Source organism: Bicyclus anynana, chromosome 14, assembly GCF_947172395.1.
Source record: "Bicyclus anynana chromosome 14, ilBicAnyn1.1, whole genome shotgun sequence".
In the NCBI taxonomy this organism is placed as follows: Eukaryota; Metazoa; Arthropoda; class Insecta; order Lepidoptera; family Nymphalidae; genus Bicyclus; species Bicyclus anynana.
In genome coordinates this window covers 7,393,409-7,416,787 of record NC_069096.1, presented here as the reverse complement: position 1 = coordinate 7,416,787, position 23,379 = coordinate 7,393,409, and the positions used below count along the sequence as shown (strand labels likewise).

At 34.6% G+C, this 23,379-nt stretch overlaps 1 protein-coding gene across 3 annotated transcripts in view; it reads left to right on the top strand.

The window, feature by feature from the left end:
- LOC112044453 (protein spinster) overlaps nucleotides 1–23,379 on the top strand; it is a 49,999-nt gene that overhangs the window by 14,044 nt on the left and 12,576 nt on the right. For all 3 annotated transcript variants that reach the window (XM_024080308.2, XM_024080311.2, XM_024080309.2), the window contains exons 2-3: nucleotides 21,214–21,410; nucleotides 23,148–23,299. In XM_024080308.2, coding sequence (XP_023936076.1) covers nucleotides 21,214–21,410; nucleotides 23,148–23,299 — 349 coding nt within the window. The remainder of the gene's footprint in view (nucleotides 1–21,213; nucleotides 21,411–23,147; nucleotides 23,300–23,379) is intronic.

The window sequence follows — 23,379 nt, the reverse complement described above, 5'->3', positions numbered from 1 at the left end:
GGTGGTCAAGCGGCACGGTTAGACTGCTTGCTATCTTATGCAATTCCGGCATCTTAAATAAAATCGCATAGTGAATAGGGATGATGACTAGGTTTGAATATATTGATTCTTATGATACATTCGGGTAAATAGGGTCAATGTTAACTAATTTATACATAAAAAGCAAAGATTGACTGGATATTTGCAAAATAAATGAGATTATAAAATTTAAATTCTAAAAAGTTTTAGCTTCCTTACATTAAATGTGACATTTTTTAATACGTGAACTATAAACATAAACGCACAAATAACAAAGATATTAGTAATTTTGTTTGAACGCACGTACAAATCTAACGATCATTACATTACATACGACGTCATTAATTCGTGTCATTTTGTATGGAGCGTTTTTCAGGGATCCGCGGCAGCGCCGCAAATCTGACCCTTTAAATCCATGTATCTTGTAAAAGTGACAGGGTATCCCTAGATACCCTGTTACTTTTACAAAATTGCTTTACTATTAGCATACTCTTAATTTATATACAATTTAAAAAACTATCATCATCCCTATTCTGTGTCGTTGTCAATGTGATAAAACATATATTACGACTGTTGGACCCGGTTAGCACGCCCGCATTGAACAGCGTGGCGGGTCGAAGCTCCATATTCCCTCTTCTATAAAGACGGAGGCCTTGTCAACTTGAGAACCTCCTCCTTTTTGAAGTCGGTCAAAAATCGCAGTCACCTTCACAAAGAAAGTCAAAAAATATTATTAATAATAACTTGTGAATGATTTAACATCTATTGAAAATTATGATCTTTTTAAAAAACATTAATTCTTGTCAGCTCTCAGTATATGTTGCCTTTCAAACCGATAGTAAAAACTAAACACAACAAACAGACAAACTTAACATTTCAATAATGCTTTTGAACTATTATTTGAAATAAACGATTTTTCTTATTTTTTATTATTTCTCAAAGACACTGAAATACCTACCTATTTACAAGATTTTTTTGAAAACTTGGTACTAATTTCAAATAGATATGATTATAATATATTAACACAGAACTTCTAATACCTACTCGTACCTACCACAGTCGTCATATAAAAAAGAAATAGATAAAATGGCCCACACAGATACAAAAGTCATATTGTTGCTGTACTAAGCTTTGATATATGAAGCAACGGCGATAAAAAAAGTCTGATAAAACATAAAACGACAAGACAATTACAATGTAAATGCTGAAGATGAAGAATTTTGATAAAGGATCACCGGAACGGTGCATGTATGGGTTCTGATTATAAAGATCAGCGCACACAGGCGGTTAATATGATAATAAATTTGAAACGTAATATTTTATTTTATTGAGGCGTACTTCAATGAATATTTATTTAATCTCATCGCAAAAATTGTAGAGTTTGAAAGAAATATTCGCGTATGTCAGGCAATTAAAATAAATGGAAGACGCCTGTAAAGATTTGTTTATCATACCATTGTGTAATAAAACGACAGAGTACCAAATGTACATTTTATTTACGTTTAGACCGATTCGGAAAAGATAACAAATTGTGTAGCACTGAAGACAGTGTTAGTAAACTGCGATGACATGACTATAGATATTTACAATTTTACAATAATTGTTATGTTACTAACAAGACGCACTATATATGTATAACTAACTACACAGGTGTAGTTATACATAGTGGGTCTTGTTAGTAACATAATTATTGTTAACAATATTATGTACATAACTATTATGTATGCAAGTTATGTTTACTTTTAAAGATTTCTTTCGTATTACTATTGTATACAATCTGAAATTGCATTTTAAACACATAAATTTTGCGTTTGTTCAATATGTAATATTATAAACTGTAAAAAACACAGCAGCAGCTAGACAAAAAATAATTTTAAAATGCTCCGGTGTGTGTCAGCCTTTTAATTTTATCAACCCAACCAGTTCGACCGGTCCCTTATGTTAAACTTGTTTATGAATTAGATAATACCCATAGTATCAGAGTTATTTATGGTTTCGGGGACGTCTGTCAGGAAGCTTTACTTTTTATACGCTTCTTTGTATCTAAACAACGTAAATACGGTGCACTTGAGCGTTGTTTTATCTATACGACGTTAAACAGTGTGACTCGACATGGCTCTTTTATTGTCGTATTTGGACTCGTATCTCCTAACGTTGTCTGTACTTCCACACACTATGGCGACGGATGCATCGTTTTTATGGAAGGTTTTTTTACGACAAATTAACACTTGCCCACGCTCTCACCGTTTATAAGCAAAAGTAAAACCCATAATGGTAGCGCGGTAACTTAAAAGGGTTGCAATTAGAATGAAATGGAAACTAATGAGAATAGTTTCGACACAAAAATGGGCGAGAGAGTGCGGATACTCCGCAGCGTGAGCGACATACATTTATTTTTGTAACGTAGCACACTCCAGATGTTATCGAATGTAACACGCAATGTAGTTGAAAGTTACAATACATTCGGATTCTCTTGAATTTTGTAGAATATCACCTGCGCGCTGTTCACACATACATTGTCTTGTTAATAAGATTTCAATGAATGCAGTATGTTAAAGATATACGCGGTGTTAATACGCAGCAACAACTTGGAACGTTATATTTGATAAAACAACTTGGGAGGTCCGTAGCTACTAAGAAAGTCGGTACTAGATGGGAACCGATATACCATATTCCATATTGTTTGATAAGAACCCGTCTTAGTTGGTAACTAGTCGCCACTGACGCGTCGAACAAGACTTTAAATATTAAAAGTAAAGGAATCGCACCGAGGATCTTTCGGTTATTAAGAGACGCGTTCTCAACTGTGCCAGATAAGTCATAAATCCATTTTATTACCCGACTGCAAGAAGTTATTATATTCTTCACATGTATTAATGTTATTTTATTACGAAAAGCGTAATTAGTTTGTCTTCCGGGTCGGTCAATGTTGACTAAAGTACATATATTATTAACGTATACAATACAATTGTCAATCTTTCCTATCGGTCAAAGTGTCCGAATCCGAGAAACGACGCAAAGAAAACGCCCTTAGAGAATCGTTACATTACAGTTCATGTTCATTTCATCTACCCCTCAGAATAGAGTTTGACAAAGTTTCTGCGCTCGCCCTAATCAGACTAAAGTCAAAGTAATATTATTTCAATTGGACTTACTAATTTATAAGCATAAAACAAATCACAATCCAAAAAAGGGCGCATGCAGTGCTAGTTAACTCTTGATTTCTTAGTAGGATGTACACACATTATAACTTTAAAGTCTGATGTTTTTCAACATTCCGTAATAGGTAACATAAGGTTCCGACATAAGGTTTTTTATTATACAAAAATATAGTCACGTACGAATTATATTGCGTAACTTTATTACATGACAAAATCACTTTGTCGGTGAGCGAGCCGCGGTAATTGACTTTACGAGTATGTACTCGTAAGTAAATCTCCTTTGCAATAAAACAATAGCATCACAAAAGTTTCCAGTGACCCAGATTTGAACGTCCCAGGGCTTTTACTCACCTTTCTCTCGAAGATTTATTAATTTCTTTTATAAGAACATTTGAAATGTGTTGAATTAATTCCATCCTTACACTTGCAGACAGTTTATCATTACCTTTTTAAAGGCTCATTAGAATCATCTTTGTTCCCCTTCTACTATTGACTGCCTCTTCTTTCGAGTATTAGAGGGCATCAGAGAGAGAGAGCGTAAGTAGGTAGTAAGTAGGAGCTGAGTAAGATAGAAGTCAATAGATGGATATCAAATTGTACCGATACCATCGTCAATGTCACTAGTCACTATTACTAAGATTTTTCCGATGTACATTGTTGGTGAATAAATAAATACCAGTAGGTATGATAAGGGTAAGGAGATGATCTTTCTGTCTATTTATTATATTTCTTTGATTTAAAACTTGCTATACGTCACTATAAAGCTGTTATCAATTTATTTATTTATCTTCACAGATGAAATAAGTTTTATACATTTACTAAATAGTTAAGGTATTGTTGTTTCGTGTATATCGTTATTTCTATCTTAAATTAATTCATTTTACGAGCATTTTCATGATCAAGTATAAATTACTGGCGATGCGCGTGTGAAAATATCATCTACCAACATTTATTTTTCACATTAATTAGTCTATGTACATTGTACATGTTCGTCGTTTTATGGAAAGGTGAAAAAATATTTACTGAAACGAAACACATACATTGTTTCTTACATTTTCACGATTTATCATTTACAGATTTGGAATAATTTTTTTCTCTTTTACCAATAGAAAGCTACATTTTCAATAACCCAACATAGGGTATATTATTTTATTCCCGTATTCCCACGGAGACGGGAACTACGCGGGGAAAATCGGGTCTGTTAGTATGATATAATAAGTCACTCTTAACAATAATAAAGGCAAAAGTGTGTGTGTGTGTGTAAGTATGTTCGTTTCCCCCTTTGAACCGCGACTGACGGACGGATTTAGCTGACATATATTTTACTCAGGATTAACACATATGCTACTTTTTAGCCTGAAAAAAAAAAACTTTGTCCCCGTGGGATTTTTGAACAGAATTTCACGCAAACGGAGTCGCGGGCGTCTAGTATTATATGTATATTTATCAAATCTTATTCATAAATAGAAACAATTGCCGCATAAGGCAATAACTTTATATCAAACAGATATAAGTTTGATTGATATTGCATGAGCTCCCGCAATAACAGTGCGTTCTTGATATGATGAGATGCAGATGCACTTCAAAGCGCATTAAACTCGAGAGCTGCTGCGCTGGACCGCACAAGGGCTCATCGAGACTGAGGCTGGAACCAATTAGTTGAGACTGAGTGAAACACATTGAGACAGAGTGAGACACATACTGACTCTTTAGTTTCATCAAGTTTGTTATAATGATGACAAGGTATAGCTATCCTTTGCGCCTGGTTACGATCACGTGTAATGTTCAGTAGTCTAAAGAAAATAGTAGAAGAAATTTTCATCTGTAATGACTCTACCGCTGGTTCGGAAAGCAAATTTTGTCGCAAAGAGCCGGTAAAAAATACACCTTTTTAAAGAAAAACATACTGAATGTTACAGTTTACAATTTTACACTTTATAATATTTAACCGTGTTTTTAGAACCGATTGTTTCCATGAATTTTGTCACATTTTGACTTCCTAACATGTTAGCCCGCGTCCATCTTATATTGCATCATCACTTACCATCAGATGAGATTGTAGTCAAGGGCTAACTTGTGGAGAATAAAAAAAAAACTTTGTACAATTAATTAACTGTTGTTTGGTCAATCTTTGAACTAAACATGAATCCTAAAATTTTGAAAAATTCCTGTAGCTCATGAAATTATAATTACACTCTCGATCAAGTTATCAATATTCTGTCAGTTCGCTTTCATTTGAGACCCCACTAGGGTATATTTGCAGACATTCGGTTATTCTTCCCCGCTTTCATCTGACAGAACTTTTCAACCAATTTTCATCGACCATGTCTAAGAAAACTCGCACATAAGTCACCTTTCATACAAAAAAAACCCAATTGAAATCGCTTCATCCGTTCGGGAGCTATGGTGCCACAGACAGACAGACATACATGTCAAATTATAAAACCCCTCTTTTTGCGTCGGGGGTTAAATAGGGCAATAAACATGAATTAAACTCATTCTTACTATTCTAACCTTGCACGGTACCTACTAGCATAGAGCAGGTAGTTAATAGATAAAAATACTACTGTGCAACGCAACGATGATGATGATGATGAAATGTTTGTCAAAAAATATGAAAAGTTAGCGACTCAGTTACCAATAACCCAATAATGCGGCCTAGTTAAATCTAATATCTAATCTTAATCGTATACTCGTACGTCCGTCCACACAACTTGGTATTGAAAAGTAGTGTTTATCACGTACCGTACAACACACTCACGGTTAGTGATAATAATTATCACTTGTATCAGTTTAAGTGGTTATAAAGCCGTACACTAATTGCATATACACGCATACAGAACGGGAGCGGTCTTCGATTACATCAAAGGTTGTTGTTACGGAGGTATGTAAGTAACAGAGCTATCACACTAGCGGATTAGTGTCGCAACGGATACTATACGGGTGCGCAACGATCACGTCGCGCATCCCGCAGCGAATTCGTTGCAGACGCACAATGTTGTTCTGTCCCGTACAATCGCTAGTTTTTCCCAGTGTTGTCAAACGAATGATTTAAATCGTATTTGTACGACTTTTTTGTCTCTTGTATGATGTACGATCGAGTAATCGAAATCGTACGCAAAATTTACGAACTTTTCAAACCTTGGGTCCATCAATGTCCATGAAATCCATGAATGCACTGTAGGTCGTTAATTCGCTAAAAAACCGCGACGGAAACGTTGCGAATCCGCCACGTCTTCGCGATGTCTTTGCTGCGCTACCGCGACGTGTTCACGACATGTCCGCTGGCAAACTGCTAGTATGATAAGGCCCTAAGGTTGATGCACTTTGAGTTAGCCAATAAGTATTACTTGCTCAAAAATAAAAAAAAAATTTATTCCAAGCTTAGTTTATGAATATTTTTAACCGACTTAAAAAAAAGGTAAGTCGAAGGTAGCACACACGATGTTATTTTTCGCTTTTTAGTTTATTTTTGTGATTTTGAAGTCGGTTGAATTTTTTTGTTAAAAAGATTTTAATTAAACTTCATTTTTGACTTTTTGTAACCTCCTCTCTGCGGAAGGCAGGTTTTGCTGCGTAGAGTCGGCAAGAAACTCAACAGTGTTGCTCTTTTAAAAAAAATCGTACATTATTATAATTTACAAGTAATAGTTACAATGATTATAATTTCTTTTATTTTTACTACCTGTGTGAACGTGGAAGCTAATACAATGGCCTCCAAGTATCTTTATCATTAAGAAATTCATCAATTGTGTAGTAACTTCGATTATTAATAATAATAATAATGGGCAACTGATTGAGATTGTACATCGATATAGAAGTACTTATCTCTTTCATTGATCCAACATATCTTTTGATACCTCGCCTTTTAATGCTCTAGTTAACCAGACCAATGAATTGTCCAGTGTATATGTATCTATCCAACGGTTTTGTATAAGAATATATGATTTCAAGTTACTAAGGATCTATACCAAGTTTGTCCATTATTAGATAGACTTTGATTTACCTTATAACCAGTCATAAAATAATTATTCCATGAATTGATATCTTTTAATAATTACAAAATGTACATTATGATATTAGGGTTAACATATTTCTTAAACCGGAATATTGTATATGTATAGCATAAGTGTGGATGCGGGGTCCAGGTGGACTGACGACATCAAGCGAGTCGCAGGGATTCGCTGGATGCAGGCGGCTCAAGATCGTGATGTTTGGAAGTCCCTACAAAAGGCCTATATCCTGCAGTGGACGTCCATCGGCTGATATGATGATGATGCGTGATCAGTTTACCTCATCATCATCATCATCATATCAGCCGATGGACGTCCACTGCAGGACATAGGACTTTTCAGTTTGCCTAATCGTCCTTAATTCTTTAACGCTGAACAATCTGTTAACTTTTAATTACACACCAGTAGGTACTAAAAATAATAAAACGTGCCAACTGGTTGAAGTTATTTGTAAGTAATTTGATATAAGTTATCGTTGCATCATTTTAACCAGAATTGATTTTATGGTAAGTGACTTTCGAGAAATGAAGTGCATAGGTAAGTTACCTTGCACGAGTGCTTGGACTCAATGACTTACCTACACCTACATACGTACCTAATGAATTTGCAGCAACTATGTGCCAATCTGTATGTATGTATATTTGTATTGTATACGTATTAGGTACGTCCCGTGGTTTCATCGCGTATTCATGGCATACAGAATTCGTATCTGAAGTATGATCTGAAGTTCACATGTTTACGATACTTCAGTGTGCCCAGTGGGAGTTTTCATACTGTTACTATCACGTTGACGTAAACGCAAATTTATATGGAATTGAAACAGTTGTGCAGTAGTACTAGCCACTAGATAGCGCTGTTTCAATTCCTTAGAAATTCGCGTTTACGTTACGTGACAGTAACAATATCAAACTGCCACTAGGCCCTCAGAAGAATTTCATTTAAAGTAACAATTAAATCATTATCATTATTATAGTATAAAGTGAAAGTTAATGATTGCTGTTGAAATTAAGATCGCCTACATTAAGCGTGTATAATTTAACGATACTTATACGGTGATCGTGAACTCGTCACTCGGTTTTTTATTTATAACTGTAGAATAGGATTTACATATTTTTTTATTTATTCAATAAGTCGTTCACCCCACATTGAGTTGATATAATACTTTTAAGTACTACTGAATTATATTCATAACTAGCGGACGCCCGCTATTTCGTACGAGTGAATTTCAGTTTTCACAAATATCGTGTGAATCATGATTTTTTTCTGGATAAAAAGTAGCCTTTCGCTGAGAGATTGTTACTTAGCAATCACCCAGCGAAAGTCTCGTTAAAATTGTCCTGACCGTTACAAAGATTAGTCCGGAGTCCAAACAAACAGATAAAAAGGACGCCTTTAAAAAAAAACGGTTGTTTAAATATCGAGGAAATGACTAATGAGCACTTTAGAAAACATTCTTATTTTGAAATCACAGACAGACACTTTAATTTTTTTTATATTAGATTATAATCAATACATATAAAAGAAACATACCGGTCAACTTGAGAACCCCCTCCTTTTTGAAATTGGTTAAAAATAATGATTACGAGTATTATTGCGTCGATGGCTCGCAATAATATAAAGCATTTCAGATTTATATTTTTGTTAAATTATATCCAATGCATACTTAATTAATCATAAAATTGTCTTCAATTTTATGGAACTTCCGATACAGTATATTTTTTTTGATGCAGCCGGAAGGTTCCCAGGAGAAGCCATATTTCCTGGATCCAGTTTCGCTTATGCGACAGCGTCGTTACAAATGCACCGACATTTTTTTCACGTTCCAATGTTGTGTACGTTGTATATGAGCTAAATATACCTGTACTAATTTTAGTACGGAATGATAGTGTGCGGTCTTTGGATACGACTTGAGATTATATTGTTTATTATACGATGAACGTTTATTTACTTTCATAAAGCAACTGTATGATTACGCTTTATATGAATGGTGATAAAAATAGAAGAAATAGATCATAGACTATTACAAATGTTATTTATAGTTCATATTAAAAATCTAATGACGTTCAGATTTAACTGCGCAGTTTTGGCTGAACAGTTCGACTGTTTAGTTAAAACTATGCAGATAAAACAACGTATGTAGCGCGAGTTAGATGATATCTCGTCTAAGTCCGGGTACATACCTGTTATTTTAACTGTACAGTCAAACTGCTCAGTTAAATCATCCGTGTGTAGTGTCCGTCAGTTTTAACTGTACGGCTTAAACTATGCAATTAAAACTGAAGGTAACCCTGGTAACCACTAGGTGAGATATTGATATTGTAAAAGCAAAGAGTCGCTGGGAAGTGTCAGGTTCGAAAAAACCCCTCTTAAAAAAAAGAAAAAACGCTCGTTTTACCCGGAGAAAACGGAATCTTCAGGAGGTGACCACTCTACAACGTTCAGATACGAATTGTTATGTAACTAAGATACACAGATATTGTTATCGTAGTTCTGTTACAAGATGAAAGATATAAATATAAATTGATAAAGATTTAGCAGATCATAAGACGACGTCATAAAACCTGCCTGTGTAATTTTTCCATCCACGCAAAACTGATATCACAGAGTAGGTTTATCGTAAGTAAAATTGGTCTTTTATAAACTTGTTTCCACTTTCCAAAATGAAAATGGCAGCAAACCGGTATAAAGGCAGAGTAATTAAAAATGTTAACTTTTAGGATTGACTTATTCGCTGTAAAAGAAAAAGAATGTTTGTAATTTTGTCCTCTAGTTCCTAAACCATTATTCCAAACTTTATGAGCTTCTAATACTAAGTACACTGACGAAAGTTCCTTACCAACAAAAACATATGTACATTTCTCTACTATGATCCACGTGTCAAAGTTTATCAAATAATTGCTCAGACCAATTATTGTATAGGACCTGCCTCGCTAGACGTTACTTTTCTGACAAATTATATGATCAACGATCTAATGCGATTATAGTCGCATTAGATCGTTGATCGTTGATAACAGTTGTAATCGTGTTCGTCAGTTAAAGAGCTCCGTAAAAATACCTTTTTGTGTAATTGAATTGTGTAAAAAACGGGCAAAAACTTCTAGTTTAGTATAAGATATATACTAAATCTAAGCTCGTTTTCTTCAGAAAATGACAGACAATTTCGTTCGTGACTATGAGTGCGATACAGGTCCTTCTATAATTGGTCTGATAATAATTGGCTTGTGACCTACGAAAAGATAAATCTAAATCGTAGGATGACCAAGACTACAAAGTTGTAATGTGCTCTAACGGAAGCCATGTTTTAAAATGTACCCGCTATAAAATTTAAAGATCCCGCTCCAAACTATTTTTAGTCTTGTCCATGTAATTTATCATTTCCTATCTGAGTTATGTAAGGTAATTTAAGTAACTCACACACTCGTAGCAAAGTTAAATTTAAGATTGAAGTTAATTATTATTTGCCCGAACTGCTCTGAAATTTAACACTTCCTGTACTCGAAATCTATAAAGCCGCTTTGAACCGATTTTCTTAGTAGCGCATTACTAAGGAAATCGTAATAAAATATATCGAAAACATTTTCTGTATTTCGTAACTTGTACCACAATTTCAAAATATGGACATCGAAATCAGGATTTTCGAAGGTAAAGAAGTTATGTGTGTACGTATATAATCGTATGTACGTTACGTACATAGTAAACGGTTGCCTAATTTTTAGAAATATCTTCATTTCGTTATTCAACTAATTGGAAGGTATCCAAATTGCAAGTGACGTGTAGGTTCTTTTCTGTGATTTATTTTCTTTTCGACGGCTTCCATGGAGCAGTGGATGCGTGGTTTTACAAGAGGGATCCTGGGTTAGACTCCCGGCTCGACTGATTGAGGTTTTCTTAATTGCTCGAAGTCTGGCTAGTTTCGCCAAGCGATTTAGCTTTCCGGAGCGATGTCGTGTAGAAACCGAAAGGAGTGTGGATTTCTATCCTACTCCTAATAAGTTAACCCGCTTCCATCTTAGATTGCATCATCACTTACCATCAGTTGAAACTGTAGTCGAGAGCTTACTCGTAATTAAAAATAAAAAAGTATTTTCATTTATTACAAGTCTTTCTGTTGCATGGTTTGTCCGGACAAACTACGCCACATCTCCTCCTCCCACTTATTTATTACTTAAATAAATATGTTCTTAATTCAATAATTGAGGACCTCTTCCTTTTTTAGAGCCAGTTGTCGTTGGTTTCACCAATACCAGTTGTCACAGTTGCCGAAATTCGGTCATATGAATTCATTTTGTTTAGTGTAATGTTAATATATTTAATTATACTAGAAAATTAAGTTAATCTGATCATGCTGTATAACATTTCGGCAATGCATTGTCTATATTCTAAGTAATATTTTTACTGTAAAACGTCTTATTGTAATGACTGTTTTTTGCCAGAATAAATAATAAAAAAAAAAAAAAATTAAAATATGAGATCAATTTTGATACTAGGTATATATTTTTTTTTTATTTTTTATTTGTTTTTTTTTTACAAGTTAGCCCTTGACTACAATCTCACCTGGTGGTAAGTGATGATGCAGTCTAAGATGGAAGCGGGCTAACTTGTTAGGAGGTGGATGAAAATCCACACACCTTTCGGTTTCTACACGACATCGTACCGTAACGCTAAATCGCTTGGGGGTACGTCTTTGTCGGTGGGATGGTAACTAGCCACGGCCGAAGCCTCCCACCAGCCAAAGATATAGATTGTTCATTATACTATTCAACTTGAACAGTTATTTCAATTAATTTTGTTCATTAAAATTAGTCATTCATTGTGTCTTTATCGTAAAGCTTAGTACTAAAGAGTGGGGAAAATGCTATTCAGGTATAGTAATAAAAATTAAAAAAAAATAATAGCTTTACAAATCGCTTCGCGTTTATTCCATCTTTCGTACCATTAGCAAAGATTTAAAAACTTTTGAAATATTGCATAATATTATCTAACAAACTGGAAGTCATTCTTCTAAAAATATGAAGATTGTTCGTGTCTGTTAAAATGATGTGTTAAGATAATAACTTTTAATATATCAACGTTAAGTGGAATGAGCAGACATACGGTAACTGATGAAACAATACGTTATTATTACAATAGATAATGTTAACACGTTGCCTTCACCTAATTTAACTAAAAGTGATTCTGTTCAACGTGGACATAGTTCGTGATTTCACAATTTTAGAGTACATTTGCTAGATTTTTGAATATTAACAATTATTTATTTATTGAATATTAATAATTAACTTTGCCGTAAGTCTATAAATTCATTAATGATTGAATATAATCGAGATACAATTAATGATAATTAAATAGTTTTTACGATTTAATGCCGTGCTAATTTCGCATTAACAGTACCATATAAATTGCTATTTCAAAGGTCGAAATTCTATAGAGGTTAGCTAGCTGGTTTGTTATATTTTTAAGGAACATTAAATAAATATAAATCTCGTGTCATCTCGTGTATATTTAGTTTATTTTGTAAGTATGAATAAAGTACATATTTAAAAAAATTAAGTAAAATAAAAATAAAGTATTTTTTTCGTACCTACTCTCAGTCCCTCTGTTTTTTCAAACAAAAATATAGTATAGTATGAAATAAAATATGGCAGCTCAGCTAGTTATTATATGGAATTACATGTTGCGTTTTATTATTATCATTTATATTGTTTACATCATTTACAATAATTGCTTAGATTAGATCATTGGAACTCCCTCATGATGTTTATATAGCAACATGCGTGATGAAACGTCATCTAGTCACGGAATTCCGTTCCGGAAACGAAATGCAGATTAGGTGCACGCTTGTCCATTTTCCTAACTGTTGCGCTTTATGAAAATTGCACGCATGCTTTATATATACATATATGTATAATACAATAGTTTCTGGTTTGTATTAACTTTGTCTCGCTTATGTTTATTTCAAAGATTCTCCCTGTGTCTATGAAAATTATTCAGCGGCTAGGCGGCTATTTATCTGTCGTACAACTTTTAACACATAGTCGAATGTTATGAAAAGTGTAAGGATGGTCAAGATCTCCGAGGATTAAATATTAAATTAAATTATCTATCTATCATTATAGTGGTACATCTCTTGAGGGTGCCCTGTTTTCTTTTTGAAAGGCATGGAGACAGTTTTTTGTAGGATTTGATTGGTTTTCCGATTGAATTTGTTATTAGTCGTGTTACGTCGAAATGTTAGTATTTATAGTTGTGATAATCGGTTAGTATATAGGTTTGTCAAGTGCCTCGTCTTGTATTTTTAGTTGGTACAGCATCCTAGTGTTCTAATTAGACGATTTTGTTCAGCGTCAATTATATAAGTGTTATAAATAACTGCAACTTTCGTCACCGTGACCGAGTGAAGTATGGAACATTTGCATTGCCGCCGTTACGAGTCAGTGCGCTCAGCTGGCTCGTGATTGGTCGGATAAGGTGGCGTGATGCCGGCGACTGGGCGGGTGTGTTTGCTTCAGCGAAGGTGCTGCCCTCGTGCTATGTTGGCGGGCGTGTGTGGGTGACGTAGACGTCACGTAGTATCACCGATCACGCCACCGCCGCTGACGTTAACGACGTGAAGGTCATTGTATGCCAAAAGATTAGGGATCACAGCGAGCCGTCGCGTCGACGCGCTGAAAGCGTATTATTATTATTACCTTATATTGTTTTTGCTTGTACCTAACATTTGGTGTTTAGTCTGTCGAGTCACAAGGTCAGGGTTAGGCTAGTCATCATAATAGTTTCACTATTATTACTTGGTAGTATTTAGACTGAGTAGGACTGATTTAATCAAGAGTCGGCACTTATGTTAATTAATATGTAAAGTTCATTTCCATGAGTCGACGCATGATGACTGGAATAAGATAAATAAACTAATAACTATCGGGACAAATTACAAAGTAGAAATTATAGATATTGTTACATATAAAGTGCGAGTTACCAGGCGGGAACGTATACATAAGTATTTAAAGAAGACAATTTTTGTATTTACAAAAGGCCTTGCCGAAGTGATACTGAGTCTTTGAAAAACATGGTAAAATGATTCTAAGATAAAGATTTATTAAAAAGAATGCCGCTATTCTTTAGGACCATTCGGATACCATTTACCGTTAGGCTATCGACGTTCGTGGGTTAAGCAAAAAAGTAAATGTAAAAAATAAACATCTATAAAAGCTCGTAGGTACTATGCTTTCGTGAGTCTAATCAACAATATAGATAACTTTCTATCGGACACTTTGTCGCTTGCAAGTGAAGGCTGTGTACCTTGCAACAGTTTTTCACTTTCTCTTGTATTGTTAAAGATTTCCCATGTTTTGATACTGTTTGGTTTGATATGTTTGTGACTTGACAAACATATCAAACCAAACAGTATATATCAGATTTATTTTTTTCTATTCAAATATTTAAAAAGTCAATCAGTGAGCTTGAGCAGTGACTCTACCATCGGTACAGTTAGCAGATTTTGCTGAGAGGAGCCGGCTGAATCATAAGCAGTTGCTCTTTTAAATAATATATTTTTTTTTAATTCAGTACAATTTTTATTTTTATTGTAGGTTTTATTTATACCTTATTTAGACCTTATCGCCTCTTTGCTTCAATAACTTGATATATCTCGAAACCGTTTACAACATTCAAAAAATTTTCGTGTAGATGCTAATGTGTTTTTCAGGTATAAATCTTTTACGGGAGGCTATTTTTTGTTTACTAAAAATAATGTGTTTTCAGGTATTATGAACTTTAATTTACTTAAAAAACTTTTTAGTTTTCGAGATATCATGTTATTGACGTAAAAAGGTAGACAAACGGGGCAACTACCTATTGTTTACAAATATATTAAAAACTCATAACACGATTAAAATTTTCTGATTACACACAATTAGAAATTGCTGATTAAAAGTATATCGATAATAAATAATTGGTTGCTGGTGATATAGTGGGTAATAATTAACATTGTTGTGACGCGGTTGTGTTATGTCTAAGTATATCCAAGATTGTTTTGACGAAGTCTGTATGTTGTGATTATATTTAATCATAAACGAATCAATCACGTTGAAGCTATAAATTACATCACGATAATAATAATGTTGATGATGATTATAAAAATGGTTATTTATATACAATTAATGTAAAGAAAATGAAGATGATGATACAGGTTTTAAATAACAGTAGGAATAAATAATCTCCTTAGGATAAATATAAAATTATTTCCTAGAAGTAAAATATTCTCAAAATGTTCTCTGAATTTTAAGTATGATTTTGTACTACTGTATTTAACTTAGGTAAAACTTATTTACAAAGTATCTATAGTTCAAGTTCTATCGAGTTGCAATCGATTAATCTTTTGTTGATTCTATAAAAGCCGACTAGTGACAAAAACTGTTCGTATTGTTATTATATTTTAGGGATATAAAAATAACAAAACATAAACGAAGGGTCCTAAAGATGATTTATAGATGTGTCCAATATAACAGTATTATTCGTGATTCGTGATATATAAATATTCATATTGGTGTAAGTAAATAAATATTGCTCATTATCAATGTACTTTTTGTCTGCTATTTTATTTTGAATGGAATTGATATGCGTTGTTTTTTTTATTCTCTATTGTAAAGTACCAATCTGGTACTTCATAAAGTAACTATTACGTCTTTAGATCACTTTGTTCACGTGATCTTCCAAGTAGCACTTAGCACTACACTATCACTAGTCACTAAACACTAACTCAAATGGTTTGGCCCGTTTAAGTCTTCGATTTTTACGTGATGGTTGAGATCAGTGTCGTTCACAGATTGCTTTGCTTGATTTATAAACGAACTAGGGACTCGCGCCGTCCTGTTGAAATTATCTGTATGTTTTAGTTTGGTACTGAATACCTGATTATTGTTTACAATTACACTTTCTTATTTCCTCATTCCTAATACTCAATTTGAAAGATATTAAAAGTATGAAATTGGTTTGTATGTAATATTTTATGCAATAAATCTTGCAACCTTCTAAATATTTACTTTATGGTTGTACATTTTATAAGTGATAGTTTAATATAAATACATTCACTTATAAGTTGTAGATGTGTTACGTCTGTTTAAATACACATAGCTTAGTTACGAAGCTTTATTTGCAGATCCCTACGTTATCGGCCACTGACGTTTATTGTGCAAACTTTAAGCCACTCCTAACAGTTTCTAGCATTACATAATCAGTTCCTTGCAAAAAAAGTTCAACTGAAGTTTGTTGTTTGACTTAATTTCTATTTTCTTTATTTTTGTTCTATTCTCATTCTTTCTCTTGTTACAAGATTTTGTTTAATTTCTATTAGAAAATTTTGTTCAAGTTGTAGAATCTAAATAAGAATTTTTCTTATATGTACTTTCATATCGTCGATGACAATCAAATTTTATGTTACCTTGAAGCTGATCTGGTGATGGAGTTGGAATGAGGGCATAGGAACTCCTTAACCACACAAGATAAATCGATGGAGTTGAGGTTTGTTTGTCCTAGGTTACAATGTTGCTACATTTAATATAACATATTTTTTAAAATATATGTTAAAATATTTAAATATTATTAGTTTCTATAATATGAAGATGTGAATTAACAATCATCAATTGTACTTTCTGTAAAATATACAATCTTACTAATACTTTAATGAAATATTACATGAAGTCTCTCTTTTGAAAATCTTATTGTGTGGACTTAATACTGATCGTCATAGTTATTATCCGTTCGTTTATTTACTGATGCTATGTCTCATTTGGCAATAATCAATATATTTTTGCTAACAAAATTGTCTGTATTTTTAGCAATCACCAAAGATTACAAAATGTGAAATGCACTTAGATTGCGTTATCTAAATGTTATCATTGTTTGGTGTATCGATTTTGTCGCGTATAATATTTTCGTTCGTCTTCGTTCGCGTGAAGTTCAAAATAGAATAATTGCCCGGAAAACCGTAAAAGCAACCCTTTTCTATTTCCCAAAACAAACGTTTAACAGTCAAGAGGTAGGGGTAGGGTAGAAGTAGGGTAGGGGTAGAGTAGTGTAGAGTAGGGATAGGGAAGAAGTGCACATCAATCAAAGCGAAGCTTGGCCGGGTCTGCTAGTATAATTTATAAATGAATGTATGAAATGTGTTGCTAAGCGCAAATCTCGTGAACGGCTGAACCTAATTTGGCTAATTCTTTTTTTACAATGTTCCTTGAAGTACGACGCAGGTTTTTATGGAGAGTATTTTTTTAGGGTAGGAATAGGGGTAGGGAAGAAGCGCACATAAGCTAGTAGTTAATATTACAGGATTTTTGTAAATGGAATTTCAGTTGTCATTATTGTTGAGGTAACTGGTTTTGTTGCTGCCGACATTGGATATAAAAACTAAAAGACTCGCTTCAACAGACTGTAAATAATTCCTGTCTTGTTTCACTTATTTTTCCAGTTCGTGGTTGCTCGTAATTTTGTATACTTGAAATTTGTTTAACGAAAAAAAAGACCGCTGTAGGTAAATTTATTGTTCGTAATGCTATTGGATTACCAACAATAAGTGATTATTTATTTTAGGATGCAAATTGCAATTATGACCTGCATGACCTGCTTTGTCATGATAATGATAATCTTTACAATTTATTATTTTATCACACATACAAAGTATCACAAAATGTACTAGATGCAGGCAATTTTACAGAATACCTAATAATACAACTATTAGCAAATGATGTATATTATGTGCAATTTTATAAATATTAGAAAATAAACAAAAATGGCGTTTATATACACCGGACAATTCTGATCCTATCTAAATTATTACATACATATATTATGTAATATATGTAAATAATAATAATTTCATAGAAGGATAATCATTTCTTAGCAACAGTTCATTAAAGTCAACATTAATTAGATGCAAACTATACATATAATTAATATAATAACATAAATTATTATCAGTTTACCTATAGTTGAATAATTACAGTTGATTATAATTAGTATATAAATGTTTTATATATAGGGTTCAGTTTAGTTATGTAAAGTTCAAGTTACGTAAACGTCGTAGGCTCCTTATGGGACCTCAGCGGCGTCACCGGGGGGTTTGGACGAGCGCAGAAGCATTGCCTGATGTGGGGTATATCACTCTGAAAGAGTGAATATAGAAGCGGGGAGACCACGGATCCTTGAGGGACTCCCGCTCGGATGGGCCTGGGAGACGAGAGAGTGCCATCTAGGCAGTATCGAAAGGTGCGATTTGACAGATAGTTGTGAAACAATCGGACAAGGTTACGTAAACCGCAATCATAAACCATCGTATAACAATCATAACAGTTCCAGATAAAGAGAAAAGAAACGAAACAATATGTGAAACCGGGTTCCGGTTTTGTTCGCTTATTTGCGAGTAGCCAGTCACCCTCGCAAGGTCACTTTTAAGGTTGCATTATATTATTACAATCAATATTTAACTAACTCGTGAACGATACTTGTACTCGTGCAAGTTAAATGGTTGTATATTTTTTTGTTGAATTTTTCGACGTAAGTAACAAATGCATTGTAATTTGTACCGGAATTCGGTAGTAATTAAAATATAATAGTTATTAATTTAAAAAATATTGTATACTACCGGACGCCCGCGACTTCGTCCACGTGAAAATCGTTGTAAACTTTCTTAATAAACCACTAAACTTTCTTAATAAATTTGATATGCACTCCCATGATATGGGTATCAAATTAAAGGGTTTGAGCGTGTTTTTTTAGTTTTTTAAACTTATATTATTTTATTTTATAAAATGAAATCTCAAAGCTTTTTTCAGCTTAAGACAGGCGGCTTTTTTCGACTCTTCCAACAATTTTTATCGCAATGAAATATGGCGATAAAAAACAATTTACACAAAAACTTGACAAATTAAGTATATTATAAAATATATACCAAAACCTCATGAATGACTCTATCTACTGGAAAAATCGCATCAAAAATCGTTCAGCAATATTTAAGTTTATCGCCACAGTCAGACTAACTTAAGGAGGCGGCGAAGGACATTGTTTTATAATAGGAATGCAGAGACCCGTGGTAGCCTGGTGCATATGACCTTTGCTCCGATTCCGGAGGGTGTAGGTTCGAATCCGGTTTTGGGCATGCACCTCCAACTTTTCAGTTATGTGCATTTTAAGAAATTAAATATCACGTGTCTCGAACGGTGAAGGAAAAACATTGTGAGGAAACCTGCATGGCTGAGAATTTTCATAATTATCTAGGTGGCGGACTATTTGGCCTAACGCCATTCATTCATGAGAGGAGACTCGAGCTCAGCAGTGAGCCGAATATGGGTTGATAATGGTGATTTAGATAATGAATCTGGTAATCATGTATGGAATAGTCGAGCTATATATGGAATAGTCACTAGACAATCACCGATACATTGTATTTGATGAGTTCAGCTAGTCTTGATCTTGACCTATCGAGACTGTCTGCAACATAATAAGCAGACTGGCTTGTTATATGACTGGAAAATCTTTACAAACACAAGCTGAATGGATTATACGTTACATAACATACAAACACAACACTCGTCGATTTAGTTATTCTACCTAACCCGTGTTACAGACTTGCAGTTAACTGAACAGTCGAACGGTTTAATTAAATCGTCTGTGTGGAATATCCGCCAGTTTAATCTGTACAATTTATTCTTATAATTTTGATTAAAATTGCGATTATATAAAACTGTACAGTTAAAACTGAAAGAAGTCGGAATGGCTTAGTTAATGGACAACGCAAACGCCTTTGTATATTGTTTAAACTAAAGGAACTACAGCAAAAACGCGTTTTTTAAATTATTTTGAGAGGTGTGGCACTTAGACCCGTTTACCGTTGCTTGATGATAATTAATTTATTAGTTTTGGAGCTACACGGATATTCATATTCGCAGCGCTGCCACGGATCTCTAAAAACGCCCCCTACTAAATAGCACGTAAGGATGACGTCATCGATTCGTGAGATTATTAGATTTGTATGGGCGTTTAAATAAAATTACAAATATTTTTCTTATTATTGTGTTTATGATTATACTTCAAATAATGAAAAATGTCACATTGTACGTGAGGAAGCAGAATTGAGAACCTCCTCCTTTTTGAAGTCGGTTAAAAATGTATGACTTTTCATATTATTATTATTGATTGATTTTGATTTTTTATAATCTTATTTATATCACAAACATCCCGAATCTCTGTTTTTTCGTGTATTAATTAGAGTTAATATTGACCTTAAATATTCAAAACTAGTCATCATCGGCATGATGATATACATTTATTTACAACCAATGCCATACCATCTTCCGATAGTAAAATGTCTATATTACGATTCAATATAACTTTTTTGAAAAGGCGTGCGAAATATTAAGTCAAGTTATCTAAAGGTGCAAGAGTCAAGCGCTGTTTTATTACTTTGTGGTCCATCGGCCATACATCTAGAGATGCACTTGATGTGAGAACACATGTCTTTACTTAACGAATTCCAATGTGTGTTTGAAAAGCCACTTGAATAAATTAGGTGCATGCTGCATGTACCTACGGTTCGTCGTTTGTATTGAACGTGAGAAAGCGGCTTATTGGTTTTAAAATGTTGAGGCATTTTGTATTTTGGCATTTTTTTTTTTCGGCGATATTTCTATGCAAAGATAATATACCTTTAAGCTACTATAAAGAAAATACGGTACGATGCCGTGTAGAAACCGAAAGGGGTGTGGATTTTCATCCTCCTCCTAACAAGTTAGCCCGCTTCCATCTTAGACTACATCATCACTTACCATCAGGTGAGATTGTAGTCAAGGGCTAACTTGTAAATAATAAAAAAAAAATATTAAATGCGCGGACAGCGGGCTGTCTATTTAGTAGCTCATGAAACCTGTCAGATCCTGATAGCCGGTACTTGAGGGATTTCTAATATCTGTTCCGACTAGTTGGTGAAGAATGGGAATATTGGTCGTATATTAAAAATATATGTTTTCTTGTTTCAGGCGTACTGGACGATGTAAAAAAAGAGTTCGGTATCGGCGATGACAAGGCCGGCCTCCTACAGACGGTGTTCGTCATCGCGTACATGGTGTTCGCGCCCATCTTCGGCTACCTGGGCGACAGGTACTCGCGGCGACTCATAATGGCGTTTGGGGTGGCGCTGTGGAGCATAACCACATTCGCCGGTTCATACATCCAAGTAAGCATTGCTTCCTTTTTCTTTATATTCTATTATCATCATCATCATCATATCAGCCGATGGACGTCCACTGCAGGACATAAGTCTTTTGTAGGGACTTCCAAACATCACGATCTTGAGCCACCGGCATCTAGCGAATCCCTGCGATTCGCTTGATGTCAGCAGCGAGGGGTCTACCAACACTCCACCTGGTGGGGGGTCGGCCAACACTGCGCTTACTAGTGCGGGGTCGCCATTCCAGCACCTTGGGACCCCAAAGTCCATCGGCTCTTCGAACTACGTGCCTCGCATATTGCAACTTCTTCGCAACTCTTAGTGCTACTGTGCTTGTGTTGTCAGTTATTTTTGTTCTTCTGCAGATTTCATCATTTCTGATTCAATCACGCATAGATCGTGCACTGTTGAAGGTTACAGGGAGTAGCTGGATGCTAGCGGCTCGAGACCGCAGTGTTTGGAAGTCCATTGGTCTGTTAATGATGATGATGAACAACTCTTCTGCCCTTAAAGTTGTTTAAAATATCATTAAACAATTTTAAGGGCAGAAGAGTGAATAGGCACTTTCTAGCCAAGCGCGTTCCGTAATATCAGTCTTTACAAATAGCCAAACTTTTCGTGGGCGCGGACGAAGTCGCCGGTCTCAGCGATTTAGATTTTCTAATTTTTTTTACTAACAGTGTCCAATAGCAATAATGTATGTATCGTCTTATTAATATAATATACTCGTACGTTTATAGCAAAAATTTTACATAATGTATTACTTAATGTAGTGGAAAATCCAACCGACCGTAGTTTTCCTTCCGTTAGCAATACTATTGAAAAATTGTAATTCTAGTTTAACACGTAAATTACTAACTACTAACTAACTAACTTAAAATGACTTATTAGTTTATTTGTAGTAACATATTTAATGGAACAAAGTCTTATGCAGGTTATTACGGTAACTTTCTTAGCAATGATAATATTAGCCAAATTGATCCTTTAGCATTAATGACGACGTTGCATTAGCAACACACCAATTACAGGTAGATAGATATACCTAGTATTTTTTTTTCATTAAATTAAAATAACTTTAGCTGCTATAAGAAAATCTTTAACCCTCCCTTTGCGGGCTATTTGAGTGCCCAAGCTACCTGTGGTTAGGGATCCAGAGTGAGGAACAGGAACCTCCTCACAATACGCGCCGTCTCAAGAATCACTGCCATCGGTATCCGATTATTAATCCAACAGTCAATTGAAAGCTTCTAAAGGCTGAAGCTTTTTGCTATAAGACCATTGATTGTAACGTCTTTTGGAACTATAACAATTGGCTTAATATTTCACATGGCGGTCATCTCATGAGCAAGGAAAAAGTATCGAGTATTTGGATACTTTTTCGTTGATAAACTGAATATCATCATCAACATTATTCTCAACCCATATTCGGCTCACTGCTCAGTTCGAGTCTCCTCTCAGAATGAGAGGAGTTAGGCCAATAGTCCACCACGCTGGCCCAATGCGGATTGGCAGATGTCACACACGCAGAGAATTAAGAAAATTCTCAGGTATGGCGGTTTCTTCACGATGTTTTCCTTTACCGTTTTTTGAGACACGTGATATTTAATTTCTTAAAATGCACACAACTGAAAAGTTGTAGGTGCATGCCCTGCACCGGATACGAACCCACACCCTTCGGAATCGGAGGCAGAGGTCATATCCACTGGGCTATCACGAAACTGAATATATATTTTTGTTTTCCAGTCATACTACTCGTTCGCGATATTCCGCGGCATGGTGGGCATCGGTGAGGCGTCGTACTCAACCATAGCGCCAACCATCATCAGTGATCTCTTCGTCGGCAATGTCCGATCAAAAATGCTCGCGTTCTTCTACTTCGCCATACCCGTCGGAAGGTAAGAATATTCAATTTAATGACGTTTAAGTTGTATGGTTTGCAGAGCCTGTTCCAGTTTGTTGTCATCATCAGTGCCAT